The sequence below is a fragment of the Muscardinus avellanarius genome, assembly GCF_963383645.1.
Source record: "Muscardinus avellanarius genome assembly, chromosome: X".
Taxonomy (NCBI): Eukaryota; Metazoa; Chordata; class Mammalia; order Rodentia; family Gliridae; genus Muscardinus; species Muscardinus avellanarius.
The window spans coordinates 93399577-93417801 of NC_137792.1; the positions used below are offsets into that span (position 1 = coordinate 93399577).

An 18225-nucleotide genomic window follows, 5' to 3' on the forward strand; every position below is an offset into this window, starting at 1 on the left:
CAGCAATGTCTTTGGCCTTGGATTAACTGTTTTCTTGGTTTTTGTTTTCCAATAATTTACAAGGACATTTCAGGTTCATCTTTCCTAAGTCTTTAATAAGGTGACTCTCATTGGAAATCCACAATCCCTTCCCAAGGGACATTTTGGGATATCTGGCAATATGTTTTCCTTGCCTTTAAATTTATTTTTTCTTTACATTTTAAAATTAATTGATTAATGTATTTATATAGCATTAGGGCTGAAGCACAGAGCATCACACATGCTAAGCAAATAGTATACTACTGAGTTATGCCCCCAGGCCCTTTTAATTTTGAAAACTGAGAAAGAAGAAGGGACAAATTACTATAGATATCTAGGTAGTGCAGCAATGCACAGGGCAACCCATCCCCCAAATTTCTCTCCAACAAGGTATTTTTTGGCCCTAAATGTCAATGGTGCCAAGGTGGAGAAAACTTACTATTTTGAATGATCTCTTGGTAAGATACATTTTCTTATTCCCTGCTGCTTATGAGAATGATGACAGATTTATGGCCCCTTCTAATGTCAATTTGGCTTATTAATTGTCAACTATTCTACTGTTCTAAAAAATTTGAATGATATGCTGCTTCTGAAATATGTCATTTTCTTTCTCACTCATATAACTTCCCTCACACCAACACCTTCTTCTGTTTGAAATGTCCACTTCCTACTGCTAAAGCCAAATTTAAATGCTATCTCCTCTATAAAGCCATGTATGAGCCTGAATTCTTCAAGCCATAGTAATACCTCTCTCCCTGACTATCTCTATAGTGTTTAACTCATTTGTTCCTGAAAGCACTTATTTTCATAATATAATTTTTAAGTCAGCATTCTCACTGCTAATACCTGATATCTATGCACCTGAAATGCACAACTTAGATGAAAAACACTTACTTGCTTTTTTATCTAGAGATTTGTGTCCATATAAATATACAGTCCATTTTATTCAGGATTCCAAGCAGGAGCCACAGTTGTGGTCCTTAGGGCATAATGGCAGGAAGAGAGAGAGAGAGGGAGAGAGAGAGAGAGAGAGAGAGAGAGAGAGAGAGAGAGAGAGAGAGAGAGAGATGAGAGATTGAAAGACATATGCAGAGAGAGATTCAGTGAGAGAAAGAAAGAAGTCAGAGGATTAGAACCAGATGCTGAGGCTGGACAAAGCCATCTCACACACACACAAACAAACACATATGCACATGCATGCATGTGCGCACACACAAAAAACATTCACATCTCAAACACATACAAAAGCACTGTACTCAGCTATGCCCTTAGAGACCCATCTCCCTTAGAACATGGTGACCTCCAGGACATGAGGTCTAGAAAACATTTTAAATTCTAACTATAACAATAATATAAATTTGAATTGAATTTGGCTTTTAGAAATCTCTTTGGTAAGATTTCTTCCACATAAGAAAATTGATGCCCAGAAAGTTGATCTGATTTGTTAAAATTGTTGTACTTTACTATAAAAATTAAACCATAATAATTTGTGTTGGCAGCCGGGCATGGTGGTGCACGCTTGTAATCCCCGCGCTTGGGAGGCTGAGACAGGAGGATCGCACAGGTTCGAAGCCAGCTTCAAATACTTAGTGACGCTCTCAACAACTTAGTGAGACCCTATTTGTAATAAAATATAAAATGGATCTGGGAATATAGCCCAGAAGTAGAAATCTTCTGGGTTCCACCCCCAGTGCCACAAAAACAAAAAGTTGTGTTGGCTTCATTCCCCTGCCATAATTGGAATGGATGGTATTGAGCTTTAAGTTTGGAGCTTTAAATTAGGCCTGGTCTTCAAATCTAAACTCTGACCCTTGTAAGATGGTGGAGTCATTTCTTTCTGAAACTCAGTTTCTTCCACAATAAAAGGAAAATTATTATGGCAATAGTGAGAATCAAATAAAAAATGTATATTCAAAATGCCTAACACATAGTAGGTACTCAATAAATATTTGTCAAAAGAATAGAAGGATCACAGTACTTCTAAGAATAGGATTTAGGGATTGGTGATAGTCCATGGACTTCCTAAAAGTTTATTAGAGGCAGAGTGGCAGCATTCTGCTATTGCTCTTTAATTTTTTTTATCTTTTCATAGAAGGATTCCTCTATGAGCCATTAGACCAGTGTCCAAACCTTGTGTGAAGGAGCTGAATACTCAGAGCAATGTCAAAGTAGAAAGACAGTTTTTAAAAGGTATGACTTCTAGCTGGATGTAGCAGCACATGCCTGTGATCCCACTACTTAGGAGGCTGAAACAGAAGGATCATAGGTTCAATGCCAGCCACAGCAATTTTATGAGATTCTGTTCAAAATTTAAAAATAGGGCTGGATTGTGGCTCAGATCTAGAATGCCACTGAGTTCCTTCTCCAGTACTCCCCCCAAAAATGATATGCTTTTGTCTTTTTCCCCTTTTTACAATGACATTGATATAATTTCTCTATTCCCATGAACAGGTAACAGGAAGGGTTGTGAGGAGGGGTGGGATAAAAGATATATTTCCTTTGTTTTTCTTTAGCTTCCTGCAGGATAGTATGCTGGGGCTTAGATGCTATTCACTGGCCTAAAAGGAGTGTCTGTGAGAGAAAATTCAGGATGCCCTTGGGTGGCATTGGAGTACTTTGGTGTTGGTTCCTGGCCTAGTTGCAGCAGGCTCTGAGTTCAATACAACCTGCTGGGGCCTTTCTTCACCAGCCCTTTACCTTGTAGCTGCTCACTCTGTCAGCCTTCTTTCTGCCTAGGGCTTTGGGGTAATGACATGCTATGCATTTATTCCTTTCATTTAAAGAAACAAGACTCTCCTTGGTCCCAGGGTACATGTACCTAATAGAAATATCCCTGCTTCTCTAATGAGGGGATGACCTGACAGGCAACTAAGCAACAGAATGAGAGTTTCAATGCCTGTCTAGACTAGGTTGGAAATATGCTGAGAAGGAAATTTGTTGACAGCAGCTCAGCTCAGACATGGTTTCTGCCTACTCAGCAATGTGAGCACAGATTTTGGTTGGAAGGCATAGAAGAAAAGCACAAGTGAGTCTATGACAAATTGAATTGGACCCTCATCTTTATAGGTCAAGGGACCCATGAAAATGTTTTGGGAAGGATAAAAATCCAGGAAGGGAACTTGGCATGTTAGCACACAACTGTAATTCCAGTACTTGGGGGGTTGAGAGAGGAGTTTTGAAGGCTTGAAGCCAGTCTCAATAACTTAGTGAGACCCTCTTTCAAGATAAAAAATAAAATAGAAAAACCTGGGTGTAATCATTAGATATAAAATGTTTTATAAAGAGCTCATGTACTAAGCTCAGGTTTGATATAGTTAAGTCATAAGAGTTTTAATCTCATCATTGGATAAATCCATTGTAGATTTATCTGGCTGGAAACTTAGGATAGTAGGGTTGTACTGTAGAAGGTGGATACCTGGGGGTATGACCTTAGGGATTGTGCTTGTATTTTTTTACTTCCCTTGCTTGCTCTCTCCTATTTCTTTATTTCTGTCCTCCATTGTATTCAGTGAAGCCTTGCACTCTCCCTCTCTTTGATTTCCACATGGAATGAACCCCCAAATCCCCAAGGAAACCATGAGCAAATACATCTTTCTTCTTCTAAGTTATATGGTCAGTTCTTAGATTGGGGCAGTAAGAATGATGACTAAGATATTGGGACTATAATGAAGAAGAAGAGAACAAGAGAAGGAAGAGGAGGAGGAGGAGAAAGAGTAGGAAGAGGAAGAGAGGGAAAAACCAGTAGGAGGCAGAGCACTAGTCTGGGAGAAAAGAGACCTGGTCTGGATCTCTGCCTCTGTCTTCTCCAGAGAGAGTTACTAAGGATATTGCTGAGCCTCAGCTTCTAGTCTGTAAGGTGGGTGCAATAAAGCTAGAAGTCTTCATCTTGTGATGGCAGAAGTTGAAGGTTGAAGGTTTTTTAGTCTCCAGTTTTACTCTGTGACCACAAACACTGTGTAAAACCTTATTTTGAATGAGGGAATGAGTGTATGAGCATGTGTATGTATGTGTGTGTGTACGGGGAGTATAATAAGGTGGTGTACAGATCTATTGGCTGAAACTTCAAGATGATATTCTTCAGTCTACAATTCAGAGCCCGTTGTTTTGTTTATGTTGAGGCCACTTTGGAGATGGTTGGATTCCTTTCTCTAAGGAAGCTTCTCTTTCAAATCCACACTTTCTCTCTGTATTTTTCATAAATGTTGTGGTCTTGTTTTCACTGTGATGTTGGTGGATTTTAGGAGTTAAGGAAAATCATATGACTACCCAGGTCTATTGGTATACCTAACACTTGATGCTTTTTATGAGAGAGAGTAAGGAATCTATGTACAAAAGTAATGATAACATGGTACCATAAAAACCCCTAATGAGAGACTTTGACTTAGGGAGGTAAGGGAAGCTTTCAAAGAATGAATGAACTGAGCTCTTAAGAATGAATTAACATGAAATAAGAAAAGAGAATGATGAGATACACACACACAGACACACACACACACACACACACACACACACACACACACACACACACATGCAATAGGCATTTTGAGCAGAGGGAAGAAACTGTGGATGGACTTTGTGGTGGAAAAGGTGAGGACCCATTCTAGAAGCCAATAGAATACTATTTGAACTGGTTTCACCACTATAATTCAAATTTTAAACCAGAGTTTTGGATATTGAAATCTAAAAGTACCAAGAGCATCTAGGTTCAAAGTCTTGTTAGGCTAGATCAAATATATTGAAATTATACTCATTGTGGACAAAGTATTTTGTGAAGGATATATATATATATATATATATATATATATATATATATATATTTATGAAGGTACCACTACAAATCTTGCTAATATATGCAAAGAGGAAGTTGGGGAGTGAGATGTGATAGAGAGGGAAACATGTACATATAATTTGTATAACTTTGAACCTCACTATGATGTATAATTAGAGTAATAAGAGTATTTTTAAAAAATGATAAGAAACGGGATAAAGATGTAGCTCAGTGGCAGAGTGCTTACTAGCATGCACATACCCTGAGTTCATTCCCCATTACTACCACCACCACCCCTCCCCACCACCACCACCGCAACAACAGCAAAACCAGGATAATTTGTAGTTGGGCATGGTTTTAAAAGTCTGTAATCACCATACTTTGGAAGCTAAGGAAGGAGGATCACAGGTTCAAGGCCAGCCTCAGCAACTTATTGGGAACCTTATTTCAAAATAAAAATAAAACAAGGCTGGAGCCATAGCTCAGAGCTAGAATGCCCCTGGGTTCAATCCAATCTCCAGTACAGGAAAGAAAGAAAGAAAGAAAGAAAGAAAGAAAGAAAGAAAGAAAGAAAGAAAAAAACAAGGAAAATAAATCCACATGTACTATTGAGCCAAAATTCTTGAAAGGGGAAAAGGAGAAAGGGCAGATGAAAAATATGTAAAATGTGACTCTTCCAATGTTTTGCCAAATAGATAGATCTATATATGAGGTGTACATATGAATTCCTAGAGAGCTGCTTATTTGAGATGACTTGAGCCCATTGGAGTGAAGGAGAGAAGGCTTCCAACAGATGCTAAATCTTGAATAGTATCTTTGGAAGATAGGAATTGGTGAATAAGAGGAGGGAAGGTGCTTCTGGCAGAAGAGACAGTATAAGTGAAGACTTGGAGGTAGAAAGACTCTATTTTATGTGCTACTGGGGGTGGAACTCAGAGGCTTTCTACCTCCAGGCTACACTCTCAGACGTATTTTGTATTTTATTTGGAAACAGGGTCTCAATAAGTTGCTGAGAGCCTCACTCAGTAGCTGAGGCTGGCTTTGAACCTGTGGGATCCTCCTGTCTCCGCCTCCCAAGTGCGGGGATTACAAGTGTGTGCCACCACACCTAGCTTGAAAGTCTCTTTCTGAGATTAAAAAAAAATCGGGGATAAATTAGATTGACCTGAATGGGGAAAAGCAAAGTGGCCTCACCGGGGGCCATTTCAGAGTCTATGCCACATCAACTAGTCAATTAAAACAAGGAAAATTAAGGTTCAGTGCGTTCCATGCAAACAGAAATAATTGGCTATTTGATTGGATTTAGCATTTAAAAATAAATTATCATAAATATCAGCCTTGACATCCTCATCTGAGTGTGATCAGGACAATCCTTATGCAACACTGGGAGGCAGGTGAAGGCTGCTATCTACTTTTCAAGACTTCTATGCAATTTTATATAATTGGGCTCCTATCACAATTTCTGGACTCCCCTTTGCTTAAGTATTTCTGCAGTTAGTTATTTTGATACCTCATAAAATAATAGCCCTTCTTTATCTAGGCATTAACATAAATTGCTGAAAAGAACAAATCCTTCAAATCAAGAAATCTACCTCTGATAGGGTGGATGTGTGTGAGGAATTTATCTTTCTCATTACTCTTTAAATTGATTCTACCCTTAGAAACTTGGCTTTTCTTCCAAAGTATACTGCCCAATCAACCACTGTGGAAAGGTTAGGTTAGAAGAGAGACATGTAGCCAGGCATAGTGGCGCATGCTTGTAATCCCAGCATTTGGAAAGGTGAGACAGGAGGATTGCGGTTTGCGAAAAGCTTCAGCTACTTAGTAAGGCCCTTTGCAGCTCATGGAGACCCTGTTTCAAAACAAAGAATAAAAATAGAGCTGGGGTGTAGCTTAGAGGTAAAATGCCCATGAATTATATCCCCAGTACCACAAAAAAAAATTGAGACATGTAGTAGGAGGGAAAGGATTTGATTTTGCCTATCAAATCTCTTGATACAGCCTCTTTGGAAGCAACGATGTACTATAGTCTCTCTCTCTCTCTCTCTCTCTCTCTCTCTCTCTCTCTCTCTCCCTCCTTCCCTCCCTCCCTCCCTCCCTCCCTCCCTCCCTCCCTCCCTCCCTCCTCCTCTCTCTTCTCTTCTCTCTCTCTCTTGCTCTCTCTTTTTTTGGTACTGTGAACTGAACTGGGGACATTCTATGCCTGAGCTACATCCCGAGCTCCACTTTGTTATTATTTTTTTAAACTTTGAAACAGGGTTTCAGTAAGTTGCTAAGGTTGTCCTTTAACCTGTGATCCTCCTGTTTCAGTCTCCTAAATACTGGGATTACAGGCATATGCCACCACACTCGGCCACTGTATATTTCTCTTGTTAAAAGTGTGGAGCTTTGGAGTCATCATGTATTGCAGTTCATATCCTGACTCTACCATTTTCTAGCTGCAAGAATTTTTTATAATTAGCTTGATCTATGCCTCAGTTGCCTCATCTTTTGTAAAACAGGGATAATAAATGTATCTGTCTCATAAAGTTATTGTAATGATGGATAATATATATGTGCAGAATTTAGCATAATATTTGACAATCACATTATTGCTGTCATCATTGTCATTAGCATTGCCACACCATCACAACCCACACCACCCCTATGTTCCTGCTCTAATTGGAAAATAAAGTCTTATAACCTTTTTCTAAAGCAGAGACTAGAAGTCAGCAAAAAAGGAAATGGGAGACCCAATTGCATTCACTTCTTCCTCTTCTCTCCCTAATCATAATATCCCAGAGGGAATATATGAAGACTATACTCTCGGGTATCATTTCTAAAGTTGGTTAGCAAAAAGAATATATGAAAAGATGACCCAACCCTCATGTCTGTGTCCCTGTTTCTACAGGCACCTGTCGGCTTGGCTGGGCTTATTACTGTGCTGGAGGTGGAGCAGCTGCAGCCATGTTGATCTGCACCTGGCTCTCTTGCTTTGCTGGAAGAAATCCCAAGCCTGTCATGATGGTGGAGAACATTATGAGGAATACCAATTCTTATGCCATGGAGCTTGATCGCTGCCACAAACCTTGATCTTTGAAAGAATATTGGAGAGGGTAGAAAAAAGGGAAGGGAACCCGTAAAAGAAGTATTATGGCTCGGCCAGTTGGCACACGACTGCCTGTAGCATAGCCTAGTATTTGCATGCTTTCTAACTCACCTGCCATTTATTTACTTTCCTGTAAGCTACTGGGTCATTGGTTATTTACAAAATTCATCTAGTGTAATGACTGCCTCAAACATTTATCTCAGTGAATATCCATGGATGTGCAAGTCCCAAAGTACTCTTTTATGAAAAAATAAGATCTTCACCTGAAAGATAACCATTACAATGAAGCAGATTTTCAGAGATGAATAGGTACTGTTTCCCACCAATATTAAATCTTAAAGACTGAGTAAGAAGAGTTATACAGAGAGTGACTAGGAGATGAACAGGGTGGGTTCCATCCTGGCATTTATTGCTACCCACAAACATCTCTGTAGTATTATGGCTCAAACTTCTGTGACTTTCTTAGTGCTTTATCTTCCGTTTTCCTTCCTTTCCAGAGGGGGAGCTTGGTGATGGGGGAAGGTTAACTCTCATTGGGGTACACTTTAATCAAAGATGCTTGCATTTAGCCTGGAATCTCTTCCACATTATGCTTTAGAATATTCGTAGGAATTAATTTTGTGTTCTATTTGGGTGACATATCAAAATATAATGTCAAGTGTTCTCTAATACCTTATAGGAACAGAAAAGGTGTTCATCAAATATTCCAAGAAGAGACTAGAATTTACTGGACACTCAATAAATAATTATTTCACAGTGACAATGATAAGGATGTTTCTGCTGAATCTATATTGAAATTTATTGAATTTTCATTCAGGGTTCATTATAATTGACTAGAAAATCCACAGTGGCATTTTGCCTCTGTAGTCACCCTTAGTGTGAGACAAGTTTCTCTGCCTGACTGGTCATCAAATGATCTCTCTTCCATCTGGGATGAGTTAGACATGAAAGAAAACAGCTCTGATGTCACCTAGGGCTGATGTAATTTTAGGCCTGGCGTGTTTCCCATCTGTGCTCAAGGATGACCGATGGTATAAAAGAACCCACTGTCTCTTGGGGGCAAAATTAATCTCATCCCTCTCCCCATATACTTCAGACCAGCTCTATCATTCCATCACTATAGCTTTAGGAACTAGGGAAGGCCTGAGACTCAAAAGGCCAGCTCATTTCTTTTTATTCTTAATCATTCCAGTATGGTTTGGGTACAGCCCTACCTCCAGGGAGAATGATGGAAAATACTGACTCTGAAAGTTTTATATGCCATGCATTAGAGTCAGGTTCTTGAATTGACTTTGTACATAAATTAATTCAAATGTATATTACATTTATAGTTCATTTATTAGTTTAGTTGCCCATTCAAGGAAACACTTATTGAATATATTGTTATATGCCACATTCTGTGCTAAGTACAGGGGTTAAAAGGATGAAGTTTCTCACCTTAGAAGGGATAATGGTGAGTAATAATAGACATGTCAATCAATAATTGCCTACATTTTGAGTGCTAGGAAAGAGAATGAGGGCTAAAAGATCACAGAGGGGCCACAAAACCAACTTGGGGGTGGGGAAGATTCGTGAGAAAGGTTTCTGGAAAAGACAATACTTCAAATGGGTCTGAGAGATAACTAGGGGAGTTAGTCAGAAAAGATAAAAAGTGTCTGAGACAAAGAGCAGTATCAGCATGTATGGAAACATCAAGTTTGATGACCAGGTATGAAAAAGGAGGTGACAGAAGCTGATGCTGAACATTATCTATACTCTGGGCAACCTTCTACTCCATATTAAGTAGCTTGGATTTTATTCTACAGGAAGCCATTGAAATGAAAGATAAATGTGTTTTATTTAGCCAGGTGTGGTGGCACACGCTTGTAATTCCCCTGCTTAGGAGGCTGAGAAAGGAGGATCACACAGGTTTGAATCCAGCCTCAGCTAATTAGTGAGGCTCTCAGCCACTTGGTGAGACCCTGTTTCCAAAAAAAAAAAAAAATAGGCCTGGGAGTGTAGCCTGGGGACAGAAAAACCCTGGGTTCCTTCCTCAGCACCACAAAAATGTTTATGTTTTTCCAAAATATCTGTTTGAATACATCAAGATCAATGAATGCCTCAAACATTTACCTCAGTGAATATCCACGGATGCTCAAGTCCCAAAGTACTCTTTTATGCAAAAATAAGATCTTCACCTGAAAGATATAGTGACAAGAATGAAAAGGAATAGGGAAAAACTAGAACATTTCCATAATCTAGCTGTAAAACCATCAAGTCCTGAACACAGGTAATGACTATGGGGCTGGAGTAGGTAGGCAAATGTGTACAAAGATAAGGTGATTAAATGTGAAAGAAGATACAGGTTGAGCATCCCTAATCTGAAAACTCTAAATCCAAAATATTCCCAAATGCAAAGCCACGCAATTGTTATGCCAGTGCTTGGAAACTTTCAGATTTTGAATTTTTAGATTAGGGATATACAACCTATAATGTCTATGCAAATATTCTAAAATCTGAAAAACTCTAAAATCTGAAACATTTTCACTCCCAATAACTTTGGATAAAATAAATTTAACCTGCATTTAGAAAGTCAATGGACATGTGAAGGTGAGGACAAATGAAAATTTTGGGATGACCATTCTGGCATGTGGATGGTTTCTATAATCAAGATGGGAAACACAAGAGAAATAGTATATAGGAGGAAACGGGTGAATGACTTGTCAAGTATTACCTCACTCATGGAAGTGGATAAGTGTTCAAGGTTAGGCAAATTAAACAAACCTCACTGGGAGAAAGTTACTTAACTGGGTATGCAGCATCACTTTCTCCAGGATGACTAAAAACCCGGATTGGTGGTATACCCAGTATTTGGGAGGCTGGGACAGAAGGAGATACCCTGTTTCAAAACAAAAAATTTAAAAGGGTTAGAGATATAGCTAAGTGGTAGAATGCCTCTGAGTTCAAATCTCCAGTAACACACACACACACACACACACACACACACACATACATACACACACTCCACAACAGTAACTAAGAACAGCTGAAGCAAAATGGAACTGGATTTAAACTTATCTTTATCATGCAGATACAGTAATGCACCTTAATTTAGGAGAGCACAGTATTTGGACACTGTCAAATATTTGAGAAAAGAAAGATCACTTTCTTTATAAAATTCTATCAGGTTATCACTGTTCTCAGGCTAGAGAAATTTCTGAAATTCTGAGGGATAAAATTTGTGCAAATGAGTGTCTATGAAAATCCTGGCAGGAAACAGATGGTATATTGAAAGAGTTTAGCTGAGATGAGCTTAATGAAGGAACCATGTATGGTGCTATGTGTGGAATTAAGGGAATTTACGAAGAAGGGTTAGGTACAAAAACACTAAAGAGTGAATAGCTATTACGGTACCAATGAATGAAGAATAAAGAGGGAGAAATGATGCCATTGGAGCCCATAAGGAATTGTAGGTGTGCAACAAGGGTGACTGATAAGAGTTGTGGTTTAAGTAACACAGTCTCTGCCCAAATGACACACAGTCTGGAAGGAGGCAGGGGAATCAATATTCTTAGCTCACTCTATTCCTGCTCTTTGATCTTCTGCCACCATTAGCCAGATAGAACCAGATGCTACCTCAATAGATTGCAGCAAAAGGTTTCTTTGTGAGGTGTCCTTTGCAATTGAACATAGCAGGAAGCACAGAGCATGGAGCTTCGAGGTGTGTGGAGTAAATGGAAAATAACTACCAGTGAGTGTGGTCAGCCCCCAACAGTACCATTGCCTGCAAGCACTTTTTACCAGGAAGTATATGCTTTCCTGCCCTCCCTGGCTCAGAAACCTAAACATACTGTGAAGTAGTTGAACTCTAGAGAAGAAACGGAGAAGGAAGGATTTAGTTTAAAATGACCATTTAAAATAACTATCAGCTTGTAAGTAGAGGTTAGTTATAATGTTTCCACCTCTTTTCTAGGGAAAGGGGATCAGATTTAAAAGGGATCTTTTTACCTTAAAGAAACAAGGCCTGCAGGGCCTTATATTCAAAGAGAGACCCAGCTCCATGTTTGATTTGAATTTGAATTCCTCACTCTCTGTGTCTGGTCTAGTTTACTTCCTGCCAAGCCTTGTGTTGGCATAAATGTATGAATAACCTAGTTTTCTTTTGTGTTTCCTGTGGCATGGAGCAGACTCTAGGAAGCTGAATCTATCTCTTCTGGCTGCTGTTGTGCAGAGAAGCCAAAGAGCCCATGGGTCGGGTGGAAGGCTGAAAAAATACAGTGAGGACCTTAGAGGCTCTACAATTTAGCCCATGCCTAATTAGTTGACATGCTTCCTGCCTGTGTGCATAGCCTAAGTGCCTATGCATGGATCCTTTCTGACCCTGGAATCACTTTCATCTTGAGGAGGTGGTGAGAGTTGAGAGACTATTTATCTGGCCTAACTCACAGTTGACTATTTCTAGAGAGCCCATTCAGCAGGATACTTCTTTTAGAAAGGAATGGAATATGGGCAATGAAAGAACAATTGACATCTCTCTGTTCAAACTTACTGAAATTTCTACAGTGTTAATTCAGTCTGTTCTGTCTTGAGTGATATTCATTAATGTTACCCATCATGTTTCAGTCAGTATTCTCATTGCCATGATCCAATAAGCTTGACTTCGAGGAAGAAAGACTTATTTGCTCACAGTTCTGGATATTTCAAGGGTTTAGTCCATGTGAGTCTGAGTTCATCTATAAAGCTCAGAGCATGGCAACAAAAGACAGAGAGAGGGACCGGCAGAACTGCTCTCACATCATGGAGTCCAGAAGCAGAAGAGCCAGCAAGCAATGGGATTCAAAGATATCATCACATCCTCAAGGGCACACCTGTAGGAACCCACCTTCAGCCACATCCTACCTGCCTACTTTACCACCCAGTAAACCTATCACAACAGATTAATCCACTGAAAAGATCACAATCCTCATTACTTAATTATATCAACTCTAAATATTTATACATGAACTTTTCAGGGGATATTCTATATCAAAATCATGGTACCTCATGACCCTTGCTCCTAGAATAGCTACCTCCATTCACTTACATCTACTGGTGGCATCCAGGCCAACAATTCCTTCCTTGAAGGAAAATGTTCTTCAAGTCAAAAGGGAGTGTCACTAAACTCTGGGAGAGGGAGTTCTAGATTTTTAAAGAGTGGGTGGCAATATAAAGTTTTGGTTAGATGAGAACAACCCTTGAGGATGAAGAAATAAAAAAAAAAGCTTCTGAGAAACAGAGATTTTATAAACTGTCAAATAAGCTGCACTAAGAGAGTGGCTCCATCCTCTTTAGAGCATTATCAGGACACTGTATTAGGTTTTTTTTTTTTTTTTGCTATTTTATCTGAGGCAGGATACGTGTAAAGAAAGAGGTTTATTTCTTTCACAAGATCACAGTTATGGTGCTCAAAGACAGGGTACCTGCATTGGGTCATCTCAGCTGGATCATATCATAGTAGATGGCAATGATGGGAGTGCACTGAAAACAAATGGTTGTATCTTGATATGGGAATACAAAGACAGATTTGGGGCATATTTAGGCTTTCATAATAATTTACTTTCAAAACAATCAGCAAGAGAATGCAACGGAACTATTTAATCCCTTCATAATAGGGCCCTCAATAACCCAAGAACCTTCTACTAGGTCCCACCTCTTAAAGGTTCCTTCTCTTCAGATTACCACAGTAGGGGCCAAGTTCCCAATACATGGACGCTTTGGTGGGGAAAATGTCACATCCAGACTATAGCAGACACTTTTTTCAGAGGCTGTCATTCACTTTCTGCAGAAATACTAATGTGGAAAAGTTCTAGGGTTTATTTTTTCTCAAGGAAGCCAAGTGATGGGGAAAATGGAAGGTTCTAGAAAATTAATAGTGAATGCATTTTACAAAAGATGAAAGACATCCCACTTTGTGGCTCAAGGGGAATGCTATGCTATTTCTAGAATTCACAATCAGTTTCTAATCAGGCCTAGTGAAGCATTCTTAGTAGACAAGAGACAAGACAACCCTTCTAAGGATACATCTTCACCTGGTTTCCTTGGCTTCAGAGCATTTTCTGGGCTGGATTGGGGCTGGAATTAAAATGTATCACTGGTTTCTCCAGCAGTTGTAGAGAGATGCATTTTCAGTTTAAATTCTCTTTTGTCTACTTACTAGATTATGCTTTTCTAACAGCATCAACCCCTCACTGGGTCCTAAAATATAATAGCAAATAAACAGTTGCTATGTATGCACACAAACAATTTAGATTTTTATTATATAGAACTGCTGATATGTTAGGAGGAAGAAGTAAGGGAGAAAAAATAATTTGTTTTATAGAACTATCTTTGGCTTTTTCCTTCTACAGAATGAAGGCCCCAGAGAATAGTATTTGGGAGAGGAGGCCACTGTGGCCAGCTAGCATCCATGTGGGAAGTGCCACAATGTAGTGCCTCAGCTTCCTGATGAGGTGGCTGCTATAGATGGGAAACAAAGTTTAAAACCTGTTAAAACAGTAAATAAGGAGATAAATATCAGAATCACTCCAGAATCACTCCAGAGACAGTGTCTCTTCCCACTGTGGTCTACCAGAATCTTATTTGGGGTACTTCAACATGCCTTACAAGGAATATTTTTGAATCTTATATACTGTCCTTCTGGGTAAAATGGCAAAGTGAAGATAGTCCAGGATTTGGAGTTAGACAGGTCAAAGTTTCAATCCCAGCTCAAAAATTTCTTAGCTGTGTGTTCTCAGGTAAGTTACTCAAGTCTAAGTTTACCAAGCTTACTAAAATGTCATCTACCTATTGTTGGCTGTCACAAACTTCAATAGCTATAGAAAGTATTAATCACCTAGTGACCACATTCCTTTTAATTTGCATTGGTTAACAAGTTTACTCTCATATGGTAATTTTTAATCCTGGCTTACATTAAATCTGGGAAACTTTGATGATTTTGTTCTATCTCATTCCAGCTGAATCAGAATCTCCATGGGCCAACTAAGCCATGCCACCCTTTTTTTTATTGTTACTATCATTTGCTGAACTCCTACTAATTTCTTTCACTGAAAATTGTAACATCTTGATTACTTTCTTTTATTCCTATTTATATCATCCTTTGGTAAACTTCAATGTGAACCATTCCTCCAACTTTCTGGTCTTTAATTCTTTGATTTCCTTACCTCCAATGATACTTTTTCTTTAAGTCAACTTCTGCCTCTTCCACTATGTTTTGTGTGTAGTGCTGGGGACTGAACCCAGAGGCATTCTACTTCCAAGCTATACCCTCAGTATCATTGTAACAGGGTCTCAATAGGTTTCTGAATCTGGCATTGAACCTATGATCTTCCTGTCTCAACCTCCCAACTACTGGGATTACAGATGTGCAACACTTCTTTTCAGCTTGTATAGATGTCCTCTTTTGTTTGCACATATATATCCAATAAAGTCCTAATTCAGTTGTGTGTGTGTGTGTGTGTGTGTGTGTGTGTGTGTGTGTGTGTTTTACTGAGGATTGAACCCAGGGAAGTTCTACCTTTGATCTCTATACCAGGCCTATATTTTTTAAAATTTTGATACAAGGTCTCATCTCACTAAGTTGGTATGGATCTTGCTAAGTTGCTGAAGCTGGCCTGGAACCTATGATCCTCCTTTTTCAGCCTCTCAAGAATTGGGATGACAGGCATACACCAACATTCTAATTCTTGTTAAATTTAATAATTTGCCTTCTGAACTTAAACCATGTTTTAAACAATTGGTGAAGAAAAGTAATAGTTTTCCCTGTGTATACCTACTCCATTGGTGAGTTTATCTGATTTCATAGCTTCTGCATACTTGCTGCTAAAAGTATAGGCCATGGTGTTATTGTATGCAGGTTTAGTGAGAGAGAAATGACTCACAAGGCCAAGGGAATGTGCCAATTGAAGCCTTTATTAGCTGACCAGTGGCAGTACCCTCAGACTAGAAATATGACTGGAGGGGTGCACTGAGGCCAGACCACAAAGAGTAACCATTTATAATAACAAGAGACTAATCAGATTAACCCAATCACCATGTGAGCTATGACAAACAAGCCAAATACAATAGACAATTAGCCATTAATGGGGCTAGGGCGGGAACACAGCTGCAAGCCATATATGGTGATAACTGAGGCCAACCAGAATGGTTAGCTAGATCCTGTTTGACAAGAACTACATGTCTCAATCCTCACAATCAACTCTACAGTTACAAAGTGGTGGAGAAAACAAGATGAAGTTACTTCTTTCCCCACTGCTATTGTTAATTTTTCTCAAATCCTTGAGAAGCTGAAATCTCTGATCTTCTGGCACCTGTCAGGCTAATGGTAATGGGGACAAAGAAAGTCAATTGAGCTACTTCCATGCTGAGAAGAGTCGAAGTGGGTCCCTGGCCTTGAGGGTCACTTGTGAGAGTTAGATCAGCCGATGTTTGAAGTGTCCATGACAGTCCAAGGGGCTCTGGCAGATATTTATCTGGAGCATCATCTGAATTTTGACAGCTTTAAGTCTGTGAGAAACAAAACTCAATACAGTTTAGCAGACATGGTCCAAAAAGTAGGAGCCATATCACCCCTGAGGAACCATATAAATCGAGTTACTGACAGTTGGCTCTGAGGCTGCTGACTTCAGGCAGCTGTAAAGAACTGGGATAGCTAAACTGACGATGTTTTGTCTAATACCAATTTATACATTAACATTTGGGAAGTAAAAATATAGTATTACAGTTACACAGGGGTTAATTTTCTTTAGAAGTGAAACCATAGAAGAGATAAGTAGAAAACATACAGTAGAAAACACAGAAAATCATCTTAATAGAACCTCATTGTAAGCCTTTTGAATAATTTTAAATATAACCATCTTTCTCACATGCAATATTTCTTAGACATAGACAACAGTTAATTAAATAACATAAGAATATACTAAACCAAAATATACTGCCCAAGAGGATAAAATTTTATGTCACCAAGGTATTAACCAATCATTTACACCAAGATTATTTGGATGAACTGGAAGTGGATACTAGTGTACAAATATAACAGGCACTTTTAAACTTATCCTGGTCCACTGTTCTTGGTTCTTTTAAATAATACTCTTAGATCCTTTAAAGGCTCACAGGGATAGTATTGAAGGCTCATAGGAATAGTATTCACAGGGTTTGTCAGCATCTGGAGGCTTACTCCTGAATTTAGGGCCTTATTCCTGCAAAATCTCCAAAGGTACAGGCTTAATGAATCCAGGAATTGCATTCTTATGGTAAAAAGGCTCCAGGAGTGCTAAGAACTTGGACTTTTGCCACATAGGTTAATGGGGAGTACACTTAACTAGGTCCCTGAAGAAGTGTGTGGAGGAGGTAGCCTCTTTATTATTACCTTCTGAAGGTTCACTACTGCATAGACTGAATTCTGGATTTCCTTATGAAGCTACTCTCATTAGCAACCAATTTCACATCAGGTTTAGTTAGAGGCTGATCATCAGGATCAGGTCTGCTAGCATACAAGACTGGACTAAACTACCTTTATACAGGTTTAAGACATTATAAATTTATTTGGCCTTGGGGTGCTATCAACCCCAGGTACAAGATAGCTCTCTTTAGAAAAGAACTCTAGGAGAGACAAAGTGAGCATAAAAACTAAGCCCTGTATCTAAAAAAAGATCAGTATTTTGGCCTGTCACCTTAAGAGTCACCCAGGCTTCTTTACTGTAATATCCAGTGGGTTAGAGGGCGGATGAGAGGGGGACTTGCCTAGGCTTGGGCATTCTCAGTCTTTGAGGGGAGTCATAATGGGAGCAGATGACCTCACTTCCCTTCAGAGGTGAGGGCAACATGCTTTCCAATATTTTCTCTTTGCAGAGGTGGCACAGCCCAGGTATAGATGAGCTCCACTCAGGGAAGTATTTGACACAATGCACAGGCACTTTGTAATAATGGCAGGTGCCAGGCCTCTAGCTCCTTTCCCTTTCTAGAAGACGACTTTGGTATCTCTTGAGGGGGCAGGGACTTATTACCCAATGCCAGGGATACATTTGTGTCCGCTGGTACTTAATTTTATCTACCTCATCTCTGTTGTTGAGAAACCCCAAAGGCCAAACTTAAAAGCTGATTAATGGGACTCTGAGTCCCAGAGGCAAAATAGCATCTACATCTTATTTTTGTTAGACCAAACATAATAGCCAGGTTTTAAATTCATTAATATATCATCAAGGTTTTCTGAAAATTGACCCTTTTATACACTAGCCTATCTCTGGTAGTCCATTGACCCATTTTTACACTGGACTACACTAGTAAATATAAGTCTATGTAAGCTAACAGTACTGACAAAAATCAGATAGCTCTAGAT

General features: G+C 39.2%; 1 protein-coding gene across 1 annotated transcript in view; it reads left to right on the plus strand.

Moving 5' to 3' along the window:
• The window catches only part of LHFPL1 (LHFPL tetraspan subfamily member 1), a gene marked incomplete at both ends in the record, with an annotated part of 41854 nt that extends 33996 nt beyond the window's left edge, over positions 1–7858 (plus strand). The window contains one exon of the mRNA XM_080719153.1: positions 7677–7858. Coding sequence (XP_080575279.1) covers positions 7677–7858 — 182 coding nt within the window. The remainder of the gene's footprint in view (positions 1–7676) is intronic.
• Between the last annotated feature and the right edge of the window lie 10367 nt (positions 7859–18225).